Here is an 18,508-nt window from a genome sequence, read left to right on the forward strand (position 1 = left end):
CTGTATGTCCTTTTGTAGTATTGTTTTATATAAAAGACCAATCCTTTCCACTCACACACACTCCTTATATTTGACTTCCTCCTCTGGGAGACATCTATATAGACATTTATATTGAATATAAAGCATCTGTCATGAAGACCTTCTCATTATTAGTGTCACCTTGCATAGCCCAAAGTTTTATACACAAAGTAAACTTCCACACAAGGTCTGAAAGTATTGCCTTTGCAAAAGAAAGACCATTACCTTTCTCCTCTCTCCCAGGTCCTGTGGATTTGCCTGGTATTGGAAGCCTGCTAAATGTCATTTGGAATGGAGGACTACAAAATCAACATGAAATTATGGTATGTTTCTTGTATGATGAATATATTATTACTATTATATATTATTACTATTACATTGTCTCAGTTTTGATGTTCTAGAATTTTGTTTTTCCTCTGATTCAGTTTAAATATCATCAAAAGTTTGGAGGGATTTTTAAGATGAACCTTGGATTTTTTAAGTCAGTACAAATTGGAGATCCAGCTCTCATGGAATCAATTCTAAGACATGAATGCATTCATCCCAAAAGAATGGAAATCAAACCATGGAAAATGTATAGAGAATATAGAGGAGAGGCTTATGGTCTGCTTACACTGTAAGTGCACATTATTTTAATGGTACATTAAATAATTATATTTTTGTAATCAAATGTTACATTTTAATTAAGTAAAATATGTTAAGGCTGTTATCACACTGCATTTTTTTATCAATTTTTTTATCTGTTTTATGCAAGATTGGATGAAAAATAGATGAAAAAGCTGATGCATTTGTGCATTAAACAAATAGAAAAAAATAGCAAAAACGCAGTGTGAAGCCTTAGTATATACATCATTTACTATTAGTATATACGTCATTTACTATAATATATACTAATATACTTAATTTCTTTTTTTTTTATAAAATGTTTTTTTTTTGTTTTCAAAAATATTTTATAAAATGAAAACACAAAGCTTTAAAACTCTGGAATGATAAGTGACAATATTGTCTGTGTACTGTGTTTCTGTTCATTAGCCCAGATAAAGATGTTTTAGAAATGATATAGACATTATATATTTCCACCTATATAACAATATGCTATACATGTTTTGTTTCACACAATGCATGGTATTTTTTATTTATTTTCACTACCACAGGGGAAATTAAGCATCGCACAATTCTTTTTTATATCATAGGTCTTTCCATATAACACATAGGGGGACATTTATTAAGTCCGGCGTTTTCTGCGCTGGACTTAAAAATGTCTCCGCAGCTCTAACAGTTCGGAGATTTATATAGAGGCAGACTGCCTCTACATAAATCCCGTGCGAATCAGTGCGCGCGCCAGAAAATCTACGCCAGCTCAGAGCTGGAGTAGGTTTCCTGTCTATTTTTCTGGTGGAAAAAAATGATGAATTAAGCGGACTCTAAGTTCCGCCCCCTCCAGACCCCCTCCCCTGCTCTTACAGTAAAGAATCACTTCTTACATTGGTGCAGAAAGCTTCTTTTTTGTAGGTATAGATGATGATGCTTTGTTAAACATACAGTTCTGAGTGTGATAGATCTTAGAATAAGTCTCTGTATTGGCTTTGATATAACTATATATAGTTATTATTATGCCCCTCAGGCACTATTTTCTAAACTCTTAAAGCAAATGTACCATGAGGTAAATCGCTTTAAGTTTTTTACATGCATGTTCCCATGCATGACGCCGGTCTATTCCCAGCTTCGGCCGAGCACAAAGCAATGGATGCTGGTTGGCCGGTCCCCAGTGCGCCATCTGTCCTCCCCACTGTGACGTGGCTCCTTTATAATCAATGGAACTGCGTCACAGAGGGGAGGGGTGTTTGTCACACTGGGAGTCAGCCGTCCTACTTCCAGTACTTAATGCTGGGCCGGCGCCATGCATGGGGTCCAGTTGGCGGTTCAAAAAAAGGACAACGGCATTGGCATCTCTGATGGTACATTCGCTTTAAGAGAGAGTTTAGAAAATAGTAGCTGAGGAGTATAAATATATATTAGTGAACCTGTTTAATATATTGCATTAGTTGTACCACTTTAAACCCACTCATAAGTCTTACCTGTGTTCTCACTGCATTTCTCTAATCCATAATGTCTGTATGTTACAGATATCCCATTTTATTGTGTGCCCCGTAACTGTAGATGCTCTTATGATTATGCTTCAAGGAGACTGAACAATTGTTGGCAGGTTTCCCTGAATTCTTCATAAAGATAATCACTAGTGGTTCCAACAATGGGACACGCTATGATAAGCTTATTTTCTGGGGTCTTAAGCAGTCAAGCTTTTTAAGGTATGGCATCCAGTGTTTAACTGCCACTGAAAGAATGGGCTGGCTAAGAAGTTAAGCAGTTAGGGCCAGTTCACACTGAGCAAACATGGCGCAATTCTGTGGAGGAGCTCTCCGCAATGGAATCCCGCCATGCTCAGTGTCCTGCTTTAAGTGTATGGGAGAGTGTGAGCTCGTCCGCTCCCTCTCCTCTCAGCTCAAAGAATAAACATGGAGGAGCACGCACCCTCTCATTCACTTTCAACAGCACACTGAGCGCGGCGGAAATCTCTTGCTCAGTGTGAACTGGCCCTTATCCTTAAACTGAGGTTGTGAATTAGCAAGCCCATTAACTTCATGCTGCGGCCTGGATGAAACACCACTATTGGAAAAAGTACCTGCAGGCAGGCTGGACCTTGCAGTGCCACAGCCAGTTATAGTAACACCCTTGAGGGATGCTTGTAGGTTTTTGCTCATTTCTGTAGGGCTGGAGATAGTTAGGGTAGCTAGTAAAGTGTGAAATAGAAGTACACATATGCTTGGTCCAAAAGAGCAGTAAACACATCTCAATTTGTATTCATCACTTGGTTCGGATATTCAGAGAATATTTAGACAAAACAAGGGAACACTTTCATTTTAGGTTTGTATGTTGTTGTAGGGGTCATGACCTTTTCCTGCTAAGTCTCTTAAGAAGCTTTAGTACTCACAGTAATGGAATCCTTCTTTACCAGAGAATGTTATAATGATGCAGACCAGTTGGCACCCAGTTTATTTTGAGACTTTAAATTCCCTTGAAAATCTGCAATGCTCATCTGGGGATACAGGCATTTGTGCGATAGCCCACTCAACTGTCTATGTCTGGCCTCTAGCTCAACAAGTTTTAGAATGCACTTGGGCAACTTATTCTTGTTGGCTTGTAGACAATGTGACTTTCTATGTCACTGGCACTCTTGATGGGGAATAAGATGTCTGAACCACAGCATCAAAGAAAATGGTTTTAAGTTTAGTTTAGGTTAAATTGCCACAATAACTATTCTATTTCGATTAAGTTTTAACCCTGGCTCCCCACTGAACAGGGTAGCACTTTCTAAGGCCTAGTTAAAGTAACATTACATGCATAATAAATGTTTTTCTTTTCGCAGTGAAGGTGAAGAGTGGTTGCACATGAGAAGAATAGCACAAGCAAAGTTGATGAAAATTAAAGAAGTAGCAACAATGGATGTGCAAATCATTAAGGTGATTTACCTATTTTTACAACAAAACAGTCTAAATGTACTAAATGTACATTAATTACTAAATGTAAAGTGAAACAGAAAAAAAACTATTGGAAGACAGTATTCTTTTCTGCTCTTAACTCCCCTTTCCCCACTGACATCCATGCCCCTCTTGTAATGTTTCTAATGGGGGGGGGGGGGCTTGGGTATGTTTGGGGGGGTGATAAGGCAGTGAAGTCCCCATCTACTTACTTGCTGTCACCATGCCTGTGCTATGGCCTGTGCTATGGGCAGATGTTTAATATATTTCCCTCATATAGCAAAACTAATTAATTATTTATTGGTTGAAATTGAAATGAACAATGTAATAATGCACCATCTCCAATCTCCTGCTGTAAAAGAAGAGTCAAACAGTCTTTATGCCTCACCCTAGCACTTCTCACCACTGCTTCCTCCTTACTCTCCTTCATGAATAATCAGTTACCTGGCCTCCTGGTCGCTCAGCTGTCAGCCAGTGTCTCTGATTGCAGATCAGTCCTCTGTAGACAGTTTGTCTGAAAGAAAAACTCAGTTATAGTTAAATATCTGAGCCCCAATGTGTTGGAGCTGTGGTCTAGGGCTAAATCAACTGTCTAGAGAACACCAGTAGTTTCGTAATGGAAATGAATGGACCTGAATGGAAACTCACTTAAAAATAACGAAATAATAAAAAAAAAAAGTTTAAGAAAAACTACATTTCATTTCCATCAGGGTAACTGAACAATAAAGAATAAACTGATGGTGTTCACTAGACAGGTGATTTACCCCTAGACCACAGCTCCTACACAGGCTATGTTATTCAACTATATCTGATTGAAGATCAGTTTTCTGACAAATAATGCTTGACACCTGAGTGAGCAGGAGGCTGGGCAGCATTGATTATTCATAAAGGAGAGGGAGGAGGAAGGAGTGGTGAGGTGTGCCAAAGTGCTGCACAAATGTTGAGCACACTGGTGACACACTGGGGACAAGGGGACTGCTGCCAGGTAGAGCACACTGTGAGCACCAGTGGTAAGGCTCGGGTGCTGACAGATTCCCTTTAAGTCCCTATAGGGGACTAGTACAAGCAATCATTAGATTGCTTATACTGTTCAATGCTATGCCATTGCTTAGCATTAATCTGTATTATTGGTGTTCTGTCTATGACCAGACTGCCGGACCACACAAAGGTAAGTGTTACATCTCATTCAGTCAGAGAAAAGGATTGGGAGGGACTGTGGGGGTTTCCGATTTGTCAGTAACAGAAGTCGCTCCTTTCACTGACATTTAAAGGGGTTTTCCAGTGTTAAAAAAAAATGGACACTGTCTTCCAGAGTTAGCTCAACTCTTGCCTTCAGGTTGAGTGGGCTTTTGCAACTCAGTTTTATTGAAGTGAATTGAATTTAATTGCAAACCACACCTGAACTGGAGGCAGGAGTCGTGTTGTCTCTGGAAGAAAGTGGCCATGTGATAAACCATGCCCAAGGGATAATAGCGGGTAACAGCACAATTGCTGCCTATCATTAACTGTGAGGACCCAGCTGCTGATAGCAGCCGTTCCTCACTCTCTATGAAGTGATCTCAGCTTCTGAGCTTGCTTTATAGAGCCCCTGAGCATTATGGCACATATTGTAATGCAGGAAGTCACAGACTTCGATGTCATACCGCTTTGTCATATGCAGGGAAGGGGTTGAAGGCCGAAAACAACACTCTCCACTAATGATCAAAACATTTATTTTAATTTAAAAAAATAAGGTATTTTAGGCATGTACATTTTCAGATGTTGTGACTGGTAGAGCTGAGTTTGGCCTATAGAAAAAAGGGTGCCGTATCACTTTAACCCCTAATTGCCCTGTTCATTGTCTCTATCCCCCGTTGCTGTAGCCGATTGTTCCCTCCTTTAGTGTACCTGATTGTTGCCCCTGTTACTGTATGTAAAACTTGAAAAACTTCAAAGCCCTATATGATTCTAAAAGGTAAAGGGACCTTTACCAATATTGTGCCCCATTTTTGGTTCAAATTATTATTTTTTTATTTTTTATTTTCCAAAGCATAGGTGCAAGTTATAGACATAATAATATGCTTAAACTGTTCTGTTTTTACCTTATATTGTTTTTACTTTTCTGCAAAAACAAAATCTCAATTGGACAATTGTGTAATCAGCACCATTTTTGTCAGTACCAATTTTCGTTTAGATTCTTTAAGACAACTGTGTGTATAAGACTTTTCCAGTTAAAATCCTGAGTTTGGGATATACTTGTCATATAAGACTACCCCTCTTCCAACACACAGCAAAGAAAAATCTGTAAAAAACATCAGACAGCAGCAAGATCTGAGAGGCAGAGAAGGAGGTACAGTAATATCGGTAGGATACAAGGGTGGCCAGACAGGCGAAAGAGATGTGTTTTTTTGGGACTGCGTCACTCTACTGTATTTTTTTTTCATACTCCAGACGTCTGCAGTTTGCTCTGCCCTTCATATGGTCGCCACATATGGCGTGGATACGGCTGTTTTTGAGGGCCCCCCACCTTATGCGGCAACCACAGATTCTCCAGTCCGGTTCCGACATTTTTCAGCACCCTTCCTATGAGACGAAACCTGGGGTATAAGACGACCACTGACCTTTAAGAAGATTTTCCTTAGTTAAAAAATAGTCCTGTCCACTGTCCCTGCCTACTTGCCTAAACGGCCCTAGACGGCCATGGACAACCACGAAGGTGTTCCCTACTCTTGATATGTGGAACACAAAACACTGACAGACAAACAAACATAATAAGGGAAGTCGGACAAAGCAGGTCAGCAACAGTCAGGAAGCGCAGTAGAAAAACAATAAGCAGGTGGATAGTCAGGGTATGATGCAAAATGTCAGGGCTGGTGGCAATAAGCAAAGTCGAGGTAGGCGATAGACGTCAGAAACACAGAGAACAAAGAACAGAGTCTGCTGCTATTTATCCAGAATTAAAGACTGGGTCCAGCATGTGATTGGACCACCTCTTATCCCAGCACCAAGCTCAGCTGAGAAAATCTAGCAGTGCAGTAACCCCTGCATTGCCAGAAGTGTGACAGGCAAGGCGGATGTGGCTGGAAATTTCAGACACAATTCAGACAGCGAGAAAATACAGAAAGTCAGCGGACCAAGGAGCGTAAAGTCACATTCCTAACAAGTACATTTCATTAATTTACCATGCGGGGTAAATAATATAAAATTTTAATAGTTTGAGACATTCTATATGCAGTGATACCATCGATTACCTATACTGATCAATGCAAATCTATCACATTGCATTGATTAGTTAGGTCAGAGTTCTGCTAATAGAGCCTGCTTGAGGCAAACTCTTTTAGCAATGCCAATATACCTTTCACCAAAGCCTAATAATGGCCTTTGCCTGCCATATTTACTAATGACAGCTGTTATTTGTTGGTAAATAACAGCCATTCGAAAAAAATGGCCGTCATTTTTATGGTGTGTGAACATAGCTTGTAGCCATACTTTTGGCTGTATTTTCAATGTAAAAATGTGCTTCATTGAAGTCTGTGGGTAATTAGCCAACAGTATACACACAGCAAAATTATTATGAATGCCAAAATATAGAACATGCTCATTATTTACAACCAGCTTTTGAAAAGTATGGCCATTTTTTTAACCTGGTCACACATTCTTTTATTATCACTCAAAATGACGGCCATATTTTGCTTTCATTTTACTGTGTGTAAACCTAGATTTAAGATATCCAAACAACCACAAGCAATGATCCACACTACAAAATGTTTAATGCATAATTACAAAATCATTTTGATAAATTTGAAACATTTTTTGCAGGTACTTAAGGATTTTATTCCACATGTCAGCCGAGTATGTGATGAACATGGCCAAGTTGGTGATTTGTATTTTGAACTTAACAAACTAACATATGAAAGTAAGTGCATGCAGAGGAAATAATGCAGTCTGTCGACAAATGTTTAGCATGTATTGTGATACATGTCAATGTCTTCTTCACACAGCAATATGCTCAGTCCTATATAATGAAAGATGTGGGCTTCTCCAGGAGGCATGTACAGAGGATGCATTGCTGTTCATACAGTCAGTAAAAAAGGTGTTGTATATATTAATTCAAAAGAATATTAATCATTTACATAAGCATGTAGTTACCCCACGGCATGTAAAGGGTTAACTATGGGGAACAGAGTCGCCACCATTCCTGGGAATAGTAGTGGTGCTAATGGTGAAAGGGAGAACTTTCCCCCCTTGTCAGATCTTTCACATGCCGGACAGTCGCTACTGACCCCCTGCTGATCCTGCTGCTCTAGCTCTGCAGAGTGACAGAGGGTGCTCCTTCTTCGTCATTCTCTTTATTCTCTTTATTCTCTATGGACCGCGGCATGTAAAGAGTTAAGCCGCTTGCAAAGACTCCTTTCCATTCCTGGCAGTTGCAGCAGGGTGCCGGTTGGTTTCTTCCTGATTGATCATGATCATAGGTGTGCAGTAGTCTATTTGGGCAAAACTGTAATGGCTTTGGCCATTCAGCCCAAGCATCACTTAGAGAAAACTGTTAAAATGTCATAAAGATGTAAAAAGTTTGATCTTTTTTCCCTACCGAGCACTAGAACAAGACAGTAGAAGCACTAGGTTCTTCTCAATGCATGATATGAACTCTTTAGTAAGCCAATAAAGCATATCTGCAGAATGGGGAGAGAGGAGAAGAAAAGTGCTCAGCCATGAGCTTCTCTTTGATTTACTGAAAGGTGGGGATCTAAACATCCAGACCCAACCAAACCTTTAAATGTGTGTTTGTGACAAGTAAAAAGTTTTTTTTTTTTTTTATGACAGTGTAGTAACTGTTTCTTTTGAAGAAATTTAAATACTATAAAGAGGAACTATCCGCAGGTTAGACAAATCTAACCTGCTGACAGTTCCGTATTGTGCTGAGGATGAAGATATGTCTCTTACCTTCATCGTCCGTGCCATTCCTATGCAGTTTTATTGCATTCCTCTGGCCAGTAAGGCTATTTGGAGCACTACCCCACCACCTGAGCGCCTATGCGGCCTGCCCCAGCCAGCCCGATCCACTGAAAATCATTAAAAGGGGCAGGCCAGCTGGGGGCGGATCAGTACTCCAGGGACGGGCCAGTGCTCCAAATTGTCTTACAGAGGACTACAGTAAAACAGTACATACCTTCATCTTCAGCTTAATAGGAAGATATCAGCAGGTTAGTTTTGTCTCATAGTTCCCCTGTAAATTTGGTAAGTGTTGTATGATTTCTTAAAGCAAGTGTACAGTACCATCAAGTACATTGTTTGTTTGTTTTTTTTTAACATTAGCTGATTGTACTGACACAGGGATCCCGGTGATGTAGTCCATTATTTGAAAAAGTTGCCTGGTTCCCACACTCTACGCTATTCTTTTCCTATTCTGACCTCCTATATACAATTCTCTGGTCTGATGAATCTTTGCTAGTTATTAGTCTTTCTTTTTAAAGTGTGTTAATGTATCCCATGTGTCTTTGCGCTCTGTCTTCTTTACCTGGTTACTTTACTTTGGCTTATTTTACCTTTTTTACCGCTATTTGGATTCTGATTTTGTACCACATTGCTAGTTTGGTTTTAACCTCGGCCAATTTGAATTTTTTTATGTGTGTGTTTGTATGTCTTGTCCTTGTTTTTTATTTCATGGTATTACAGAGTAAGGAACTGTCTCTGTGGTTGTCCACAGTCGCCTAGGAATGTGCGAGGCAAGTAGGCAGAGAGAGAGGGCGGGGACAAGATCAGGGCTTACTTTCTAAATCCTCCTTGTCCCTTGTTCCTTGGCTTAACTCAACCTGTGGTTTGTCATATTATTATTGTACAATAGTTATATATAAAATGTTCTATATATTTTTCCTCAGATGATGCACTATTTAGGCCCCCTCATTGTAACCTCTGCAAATCTTCATAAACAATTTAATACAAAATCATGGAAAAATCATACCGAAGCTTGGGACAATATATTTGCAGCAGGTAATCTCCTGGTCTACCTTAATGTCTTCTAAATGAAAAATAATTACAGTATAACACAGTACACTGTACACAATACCAAAATCATTAATGTGCACAGTTCTGCACTATTGGGCTATTTTTCACACGTACACTACCGTTCAAAAGTTTGGGGTCACCCAAACAATTTTGTGTCAAGACATTGACAAGGTTAAAAATAATGATTTGTATTTGAAATAACATTGTTTTTACATCAAACTTTGCTTTCATCAAAGAATCCACTATTTGCAGCAATTACAGCATTGCACACCTTTGGCATTCTAGCTATTAATCTGTTGAGGTAAGCTGGAGAAATTGCACCTCACACTTCTAGAAGCAGCTCCCACAAGTTGGATTGGTTGGATGGGCACTTCTGGCGTACCATACGGTCAAGCTACTCCCACAGCAGCTCAATGGGGTTCAGATCTGGTGACTGCGCTGGCCACTCCATTAACGATAGAATACCAGCTGCCTGCTTCTGCTGTAAGTAGTTCTTGCACAATTTGGAGGTGTGTTTAGGGTCATTGTCCTGTTGTAGGATGAAATTGGCTCCAATCAAGCGCTGTCCACTGGGTATGGCATGGCATTGCAAAATTGAGTGATAGCCTTCCTTATTCAGAATCCCTTTTACCCTGTACAAATCTCCCACCTTACCAGCACCAAAGCAACCCCAGACCATCACATTACCTCCACCATGCTTAACAGATGGAGTCAGGCATTCTTCCAGCATGTTTCATTTGTTCTGCGTCTCACAAACGTTCTTCTTTGTAATCCAAACACCTCAGACTTGGATTCATCCATCCACAACACTTTTTTCAAGTCTTCCTCTGTCCAATGTCTGTGTGTCTGTGTCTTTTGCCCATCTTAATCTTTTTCTTTTATTGGCCAGTCTCAGACATTTACTTTGCCACCCTGCCCTGAAGCCCAAAATCCCGCAGCCGCCTCTTCACTGTAGATGTTGACACTGGTGTTTTGCGGGTACTATTTAATGAAGATGCCAGTTGGGGACCTGTGAGGCGTCTGTTTCTCAAACTAGAGACTCTAATGTGCTTATCTTCCTACTTAGTTGTGCAAAGCAGCCTCCCACGTCTTTTTCTACTCTGGTTAGAGCCTGTTTGTGTTGTCCTCTGAAGGAAGTAGTACACACCGTCTATTCAATTTCTTAGCAATTTCTCGCATGGAATAGCCGTAATTTCTAAGAACAAGAATAGACTGTCGAGTTTCAGATGAAAGTTCTCTTTCTCTGGCCATTTTGAGCGTTTAATTGACCCCACAAATGTGATGCTCCAGAAACACAATCTGCTCAAAGGAAGGTCAGTTTTGTACCTTCTGTAACGAGCTAGACTGTTTTCAGATGTGTGAACATGATTGCACAAGGGTTTTCTAACCATCAATTAGCCTTCTGAGCCAATGAGCAAACACATTGTACAATTAGAACACTGGAGTGATAGTTGCTGTAAATGGGCCTCTATACACCTACAGTACGTAGATATTGCACCAAAAACCAGATATTTGCAGCTAGAATAGTCATTTACCACTTTAGCAATGTATAGAGTGTATTTGTTTAAAGTTAGGACTAGTTTAAAGTTATCTTCATTGAAAAGTACAATGTTTTTCCTTCAAAAATAAGGACATTTCAATGTGACCCCAAACTTTTGAATGGTAGTGTAGTATGAAACCCGCCAAACACAGAATGGCTGGTCTAATTAAAGATCATCCCGGCCATTATTGCAGTACCGGACGGATGATTTTAGTGCCGCTGAGTTCTAATCCCGGCGCATCCGTGGGCGCCCACATTAGAACTGCCCACTGCACATAATGGAGCGTGCGGCCGGAGCCGCTCCGTGACATGTTTTCTATGACACCGCTAGAGATCCCGGCCGGAGCGTATACTATGTGTAAATGCTCCATATGGGATTCCATAGACGGCAAGGTAACGTATATTTTTACATTAATCATGGCCGTTGTTGCAATCAGCTTTTTTTTATATTTTACGAAAATATACCTTGGGTGAACATGTCCTTAATTTTCATAATTTTCACCTAGAATTACAGGAACACTTTAAAAAGAAGACTATTTAGATTTTGCATATATACCTTTTTACTAAAATAAGGTTGATAAAAAGAATTAATTTTTGATGTATAACCTTGGGTATGAGTTGCATTGCTCTGTTCCTATTAGTAGTATGGTTAACACTGCCATTCCTGCACTCTATGGGGGAGATTTATCAAACTGGTGTAAAGTAGAATTGTCTTAGTTGCCCCTAGCAACCAATCCGATCCCACCTTTTATTTTTCAAAGAGTCTGTGAGGACTGAAAAGTGGAATCTGATTGGTTGCTAGGGGCAACTGAGCCAATTCTACTTTACACCAGTTTGATAAATCTCCCCCTATATGTTTACTTGCAATCAGACATTGGCGTTGTTGCTGACTCATTCTTTATTTCTAACTATGTACAATGGCTAGACCATGGACAAATGAAGCACTCCTGCCTGGTGTCAACCCAAGTTGTAGTCTGAAAGTTCCAACGAGCAGGTCTCGTTTATACTTTGTATTTATGTAATTTTTATTTATTCTAATTATTTAACTGTGTATTATGTACCTCTGTACTGTATGCATAGAAAAAAAAAGCGCTATACAAATACATATTATTATTATTATTATTATTATCATTATTAAGCTTTGGTTGACATGTCCTAATTTTTGCTATAAATGATAAGTAACGTCCAAAATTACCATGTGTGAATATGCTCAATGCAGAGAAAACATACATCAGACTCTTTTCATTCAATAAAAAGATGTGTTGATTTCCAGTTGCAATGCTAATATGCTATACTTTATTTCTTTTATCAATCTTTTTTATATGATACCAGTAACAAATTACATAGACAAGGGACTAAACTCTGCAAGTGCCCCGAAGAATGACTTACTCCATGCAATTAATTCTGAACAATTACTTACGAAAAAACAACTATCTGGCCTTTTCACTGAACTCCAAATTGGGGGCGTTGAAACTGTAAGTTCAAATAAACAAAATATAGTGTATGTGTTCATTTAATAGTACTAGAAAGTTGAAATGTTACTGTTTTGTAAAGGTTGTTATCTCCTACATTTGATTTTATGAAAATGCAACAAATAAAACAAATAAATGCAATGCGGGGGGAGGGGTATGTTTATCATGTACGGTGGGATATTTTTCCAGCATAAACACAGAATGTGATGCATAGATTTAATGCATAGGCAAATCAATTATATACTATTCATTAAAATAAATAATTATAATTGTGTATTTTTATTACAGACAGCTAATTCTTTATTGTGGTTAATTTTCAATATATCAAGAAATGATGATGTGCAGGAATTACTTCTTAAGGAAATTCAGACCGTTTTATCACCAGGAAAATATCCATCTGCTGATCATTTACAAAAGATGCCTTATCTGAAATCGTGCATTAAAGAATCAATGAGGTTATTATGATATTATAACTATTATTATTGTATTTATTATTTGAAATAATGTATATCATTAAGAGATACAGAATGTACTATGTCATGTTATAGAACCCTGGAGGCTCCAACTTTAGGGGGGATTCATCAAGAAAAAAATCCCGGCCCCTGTGCCCTACGCCAGATAAATGTACTGCTTGTCATGACCTCCACCAACCCAGCAGGCAAGCAGGGAGTAGATTGGCAAGAAGTCACAGATTGTGGAGATGCTGTGAGAACTAGTTTATAGAATATCACTTTAAAGCCTCCATGGCTTTAAATATAGAAGCGTCTGTAGAGAACCTTTTAAAGTGTAAAAGCAAATAGGGTCAGTCAGTGTTATTATTACAATCATATTCTGCCAACAGCTCTGCTTACAGGTGTGGATAGAGCTGTCAAATTTAACTGCCTTAATTAATGGGATGCAGGCACAAAGATCAACTCTACGGCCCATTAACGTCTGGTGACCGTGATGGGGTTAATGCAAAATACATTCAATAGACTAGGTAGAGACAGTATATAAAACATCATCATTAGAAACACAATGGGAAAAATGTACTAAAGGCTGACATTTTACATGACTTCTTTAGTTAAAATATGTTGGAGTGAGATGCAACACATTTGAACTGATGTAAATATCAGTTGTGATTTACGCCAATTTGTGTAAACTAAAAACCTATTGGCCCACAGGAGGAAATATCCTATCCCACTTTTACAAAAGTGCTATGATAGGTGCAAAAAATAAGAAGTCAAAGTATTTAATGCAACATAATGCTTGCACAAAAATGTTCCTTTTTTTTTTTTTTTTTACAATTTAATAAATTCTCCCATATATTAAATTTGGTAAAGTCATTTACTATTTACAGCCATATCTTTAGTTTTAAGCATCAATGATTCAGGGTCACCGGTAGTTCCCTGGTGTATTCTCTTTATACTGACACAATGCTCTCTGCTGTCACCTTTGTCCATGTCAGAAACTGTCCAGAGCATTCACTGTCTATATAAAACCTCTTCTGCTCTCCAGACTGGAAAAAATATCCCTACCTGCTGACATGCAGCAGCTGATAAGTACTGGAAGACTTGAGATTTTTTAATAGAAATAAATTACAAATCTCTGCCACTTTCTGGCACCAGTAGATTTGGAAGAATTTTTTTATGAACTTCCCCTTTAAATACAGATATATTACTCCAAATGACACACATGCTTTCGGGTTACCTGGTCCCGCACCCAAATAGGCAGCAATGAATAAAATAAAAAACAAATAGTTTCCAAGGCAAAGAACCTATTGCACATATATTTATATTTGTATCCCCAATAAAGACAATTACTTCATTGGTAATATAATTATATGTGCAGTAGGTTCATTGTCTTGGTAACTCTTGCCTCTCTGTTGCCTATTTGGGTGTGGGACCGGAAGTATTAGTGTTTTTTGGAGTTATATGTCTGTATTTAAGGAAGACTCTCATCTGTATTGGTGCTTGAGAAAGGCTCTGCCACATTTTAGAGCCGATGCGCATTGCCTACAATAAATATTTATTAGAGACTTTGCCTCTGACAGCCACCCCTAATGACTGATCATGCTGATGCTGGTTATTTGAGCCTCTAAATGCTGCAATTAAAAGTGATCATGATATTTACTGGGGGACATTTTAAAAAAAGTTATAATTATTTCATTACTTATAACTATGAACCTTCTTATTTTAGAGTCACACCTACGGTGCCTTTTACAAGTCGTACACTGGAAGAAGATACAAATCTTGGAGGTTATTTAATTCCACAAGGTGTAAGTATGACTTGTCTCTGATGCATATCCAGTGATCTCATGTCTATGGCCACCTTAAAGATAACCCGTCAGAAGATTCATGCTGCCTAAACCACAAGAAATACGAAACAGGCAAATCCTCCCTCATTGCAATGAGCTATGATTTAATGTTGAGGAATTTCAGAAAACTAAATTTAAAGATGAGCCAGGAACAGGGCAAACATTTGTAAACGCGTCTTCCTGCGGGCTACTCCCCACCCAGTTGGGGTTGATAGGAAGAGGCCTGTCAATCGGACATAGTGGGGCATTGTAGGTTCCAATAGTTATTTAGACACTGTTTGAAAAAAAAAAAAAAAACATAATGCAAACAATGTGTTGCTACCAAACTAACCAGTTAGTTAATAGTATATAGTGATACACTCACCTTGAAGTGCACAACAAGTGCATCAAATGCTAAGAAGGGGGCCAGCTTTAAAGCTCTTTGTCTGTGCCAGTCCTAATGTTGGTTCTGCACTAATGAATGCAATGAAGATGTCCCTGCAACAACATCCTGGCTTCCAAAAGGGCGCAACCTGGACATCCACAGTTAATGGAAAAGCCAAGGCCTACAATTTTTCGTTAATGGCAAGTATCCAGGTTACACAGTTGGTGCCCATTTTGAAGCTGGATTTTCAATGCAGGGACATCTTGCTTGCATCCATTTGAACCTCTACTGATTTAATATTGATGGTCTATGTGGAGGTACACCATCAATTTTAAAATCCTTGATAATCCTATTAAGTTTATACATGTAAGTTACCCCTTGATACATATTGTTGAGTTGTAATGATTTCCTACAAAAATATCATCATCATTACTATTATCATCATCATATTTGGAAAACATTATATACAAAAATTATATTATTTAATATATACTATCTGTTATGTTGTAAGACATTCTCCTGAAGATAACAATCTAAAAGTAGGTGATACACCTGATTATTACAGCTAGAAAGAAAGCAGGCTTGGTGGCTGTTAGTACTGTTACGCCCTGTCTACACCCTTTGGCAGTGATATTAACAATACTGTATAGTATGTATACAGCCTTTCTGTTTCCTTTCAGCCCTTTAGTAAGCCTACGGCACTGTACTAGTGCAGCCAGCATGGCTTAGTCACCCTACAAGCTTTGCAGTAAATGCAGAACATGCTAAACCAATATCATAGTGCACCATGGTGAAATAGATGCACCCCAAGAGTGCTGTCATAGTGACTGTCTGTTCCAAATTACAAGTTAAAATTATTATCTCATGCACAGAATAACCACACTGATGGTCAAAGTGAATCTCATTTATTTAAAGATGGCAGGCAGTATATATCCTGGGGATAGGTGTTCTACAAAGGCTCACATCATTGTTTTATTGGCTGAGGTATGAAAAGAATTACTTGCATTTCACTTGGAAGCAATAGGAATCTTTAAGGAATGTAAACATCTCTAAGTGTTTAGAAGGTCAGCGCCATATTGTAATGGCTTCATTAAATATACAAAATATAATCATGACATCTTTACAATGGAAACAGTTGGAGGTCTCTACATCTGTACAAGACATATTTTCCCTGAATTGAGAAAGATTTAATCAGTTATCATTTTGTCTTATTTTGAATAGACAATTGCAATGATTAACTTTCATTCAATGATGTGGAATAATGACTGCTTTCCTGAGGCTCAACTGTTCAAACCTGAAAGGTGGATGAAGCCAAGATCCACAATAAACCCATTTGCAAGTACACCATTTGGAATTGGAAAAAGAATGTGCATAGGACGACGCCTGGCAGAGTTACAACTGCAGCTGACACTTTGTTGGGTAAAATAAATTCATACTTTTGTTCCAGTAATAAAGTGTGTGAGTAAACAGTGTCTAATTCTTAGCTTAGATATTCTACGAATGCATTAGATTTTTAAAAGTCACACAGATTGTTTAAAACTAGTGATGAGCGAATAGTGAAATATTCGAATATTCGATATTCATACGAATATCTCCCGAATATTCGAATATTCGATCGAATATTCAATCCCATTAAAGTCTATGGGAACAAGTATTCGATTATTGAAAAACATCCATTCGACCACTTGGAGGTAAAAACCGGAAGCTGGGGGATTTGAACGCTTATCGAATATTTTTCAAATATTCAGCGAACTATTCGATAATATTCGATAGATCGAATACCTTACTATTCGATCGAATATCTATTCGATCGAATAGTATTGGCTCATTACTTTTTAAAACTCTTACATCATCTTTAGACCCACGCTTCACTCTTACAGTATTAAGATCTGACAACAAGTAACAGCCTGTGGTCATGCAACATTTAATTACTGGTATCTGATGAAGTTGGATGAAGCCCTAGGGAATACTGGAAAACATGGATGTCTGTTTCTATGTTTTCCAGTCAGCCTTGGGCTGCATCAAACTTCTTCAGCCACCAGTAATCAAATTTTCAGGTTTGTTGACTTGTATACAGTTAGCTGCTATAGTTTTACATTACATGGTCAGGAAGGGGTTTAGAATTTAATTCAAAAGGGGAAAAAAACAACTTTCTCTTTAAGATGTCCCTTTCATTTCATCTTCTTCTCCCCCAAAACCATATTCTGGGCTTAGACGACAAGTAATATATTTGTCCAAAAAACAAACAAACATTGCTTACACTACATTGCCTATGTCTGTAAGGTAAAATAAGCCCACCCTTAACTTCATAACTGCAAACAACACCATAAAAACTAATTTCAAAAATTACTGCAAGAAGTACTTTCAAACATCAGCTAAAGCATTTAAGTGTTGAATAGTAACTTTTATTATCTACTACACTGTGTCAGATATAAGAAATGCCTATAATGTCACTCTATGTGTGTAGTTAAAGAAGAAGTCAGGTACAAATTAAAATTACAGTGTCGGCAAAAGATGGGGGAAAGTTAATACTGAAAGTATGCTTACCGAATCTTGTGCCTGTGCTGCGTGCAACACCTGGCTGCCATACCCCACTGGATGTCATTCTTGTCCTTGCACGGGGTACGTCACAACTCAGCTGGAATGAAAGGATGGAACAAAGCCCGCCCGCTCAGCAAATCAGTGACTGCAGCGGTGTCCCGTCCCAGTCACTAAGTGGCTAAACAGGGCATTTGTCAGCCTGTTATGACGTAGTGACGTAGCCGGAGGTGAGATATGAATAATGTCAGCGGGGGTCCAGGAATGGGATGCACCATTGCAGGGAACTAGGACAGGTAAATATATGTTCATTATTATGCCCCCACAGACTTCTCCTTTAACTGTTAACATGATATAGAAACACAAATTATAATGACATTGTTTTTGCATTTATTTACCTTAGATTTTACAGAATTTTCACATACGTGCCACAGATAAAGAACCGGTGAAAGCCATTGTCTCTGGAGTAATGATCCCCACAAGGAAACTGCCTGTAGCTTTTAAAAAGCGATAGAGAACTACATAACTCTATCATGTCCCTTTTGACCAGGCGATGACTGCTGCTGTTTTACCTCTCTAGCTGTCTGGACTACGTAAAAGCTTTGTCTATGTTTAGATCTTATTTTCATTGGAGTATTTCCTTGTTTTGTATATGGTTTTACTTAGTTATTTAGTTAAGACTTTTGTCTTTTTTTGACAGAACACCATAAACTAGAGGTGTCCTTTCTTGACTTTGTCTATATGTGGACACCC

General features: G+C 38.5%; 1 protein-coding gene across 1 annotated transcript; it reads left to right on the forward strand.

The window, feature by feature from the left end:
• The first annotated feature begins 282 nt into the window (after positions 1–282).
• LOC138784539 (1,25-dihydroxyvitamin D(3) 24-hydroxylase, mitochondrial-like) lies at positions 283–18,302 on the forward strand. Its single transcript, XM_069960134.1, has 11 exons — positions 283–341; positions 444–634; positions 3,446–3,539; positions 7,356–7,452; positions 7,538–7,629; positions 9,419–9,530; positions 12,418–12,560; positions 12,846–13,012; positions 14,736–14,814; positions 16,439–16,636; positions 18,159–18,302. Exons 1-11 carry the CDS (start codon positions 339–341, stop codon positions 18,267–18,269), a joined length of 1,287 nt encoding a protein of 428 aa, XP_069816235.1. The 5' UTR covers positions 283–338; the 3' UTR covers positions 18,270–18,302.
• The last annotated feature ends 206 nt before the right edge of the window (positions 18,303–18,508 follow it).

This window comes from Dendropsophus ebraccatus, chromosome 2 (assembly GCF_027789765.1).
Source record: "Dendropsophus ebraccatus isolate aDenEbr1 chromosome 2, aDenEbr1.pat, whole genome shotgun sequence".
NCBI lineage: Eukaryota > Metazoa > Chordata > Amphibia > Anura > Hylidae > Dendropsophus > Dendropsophus ebraccatus.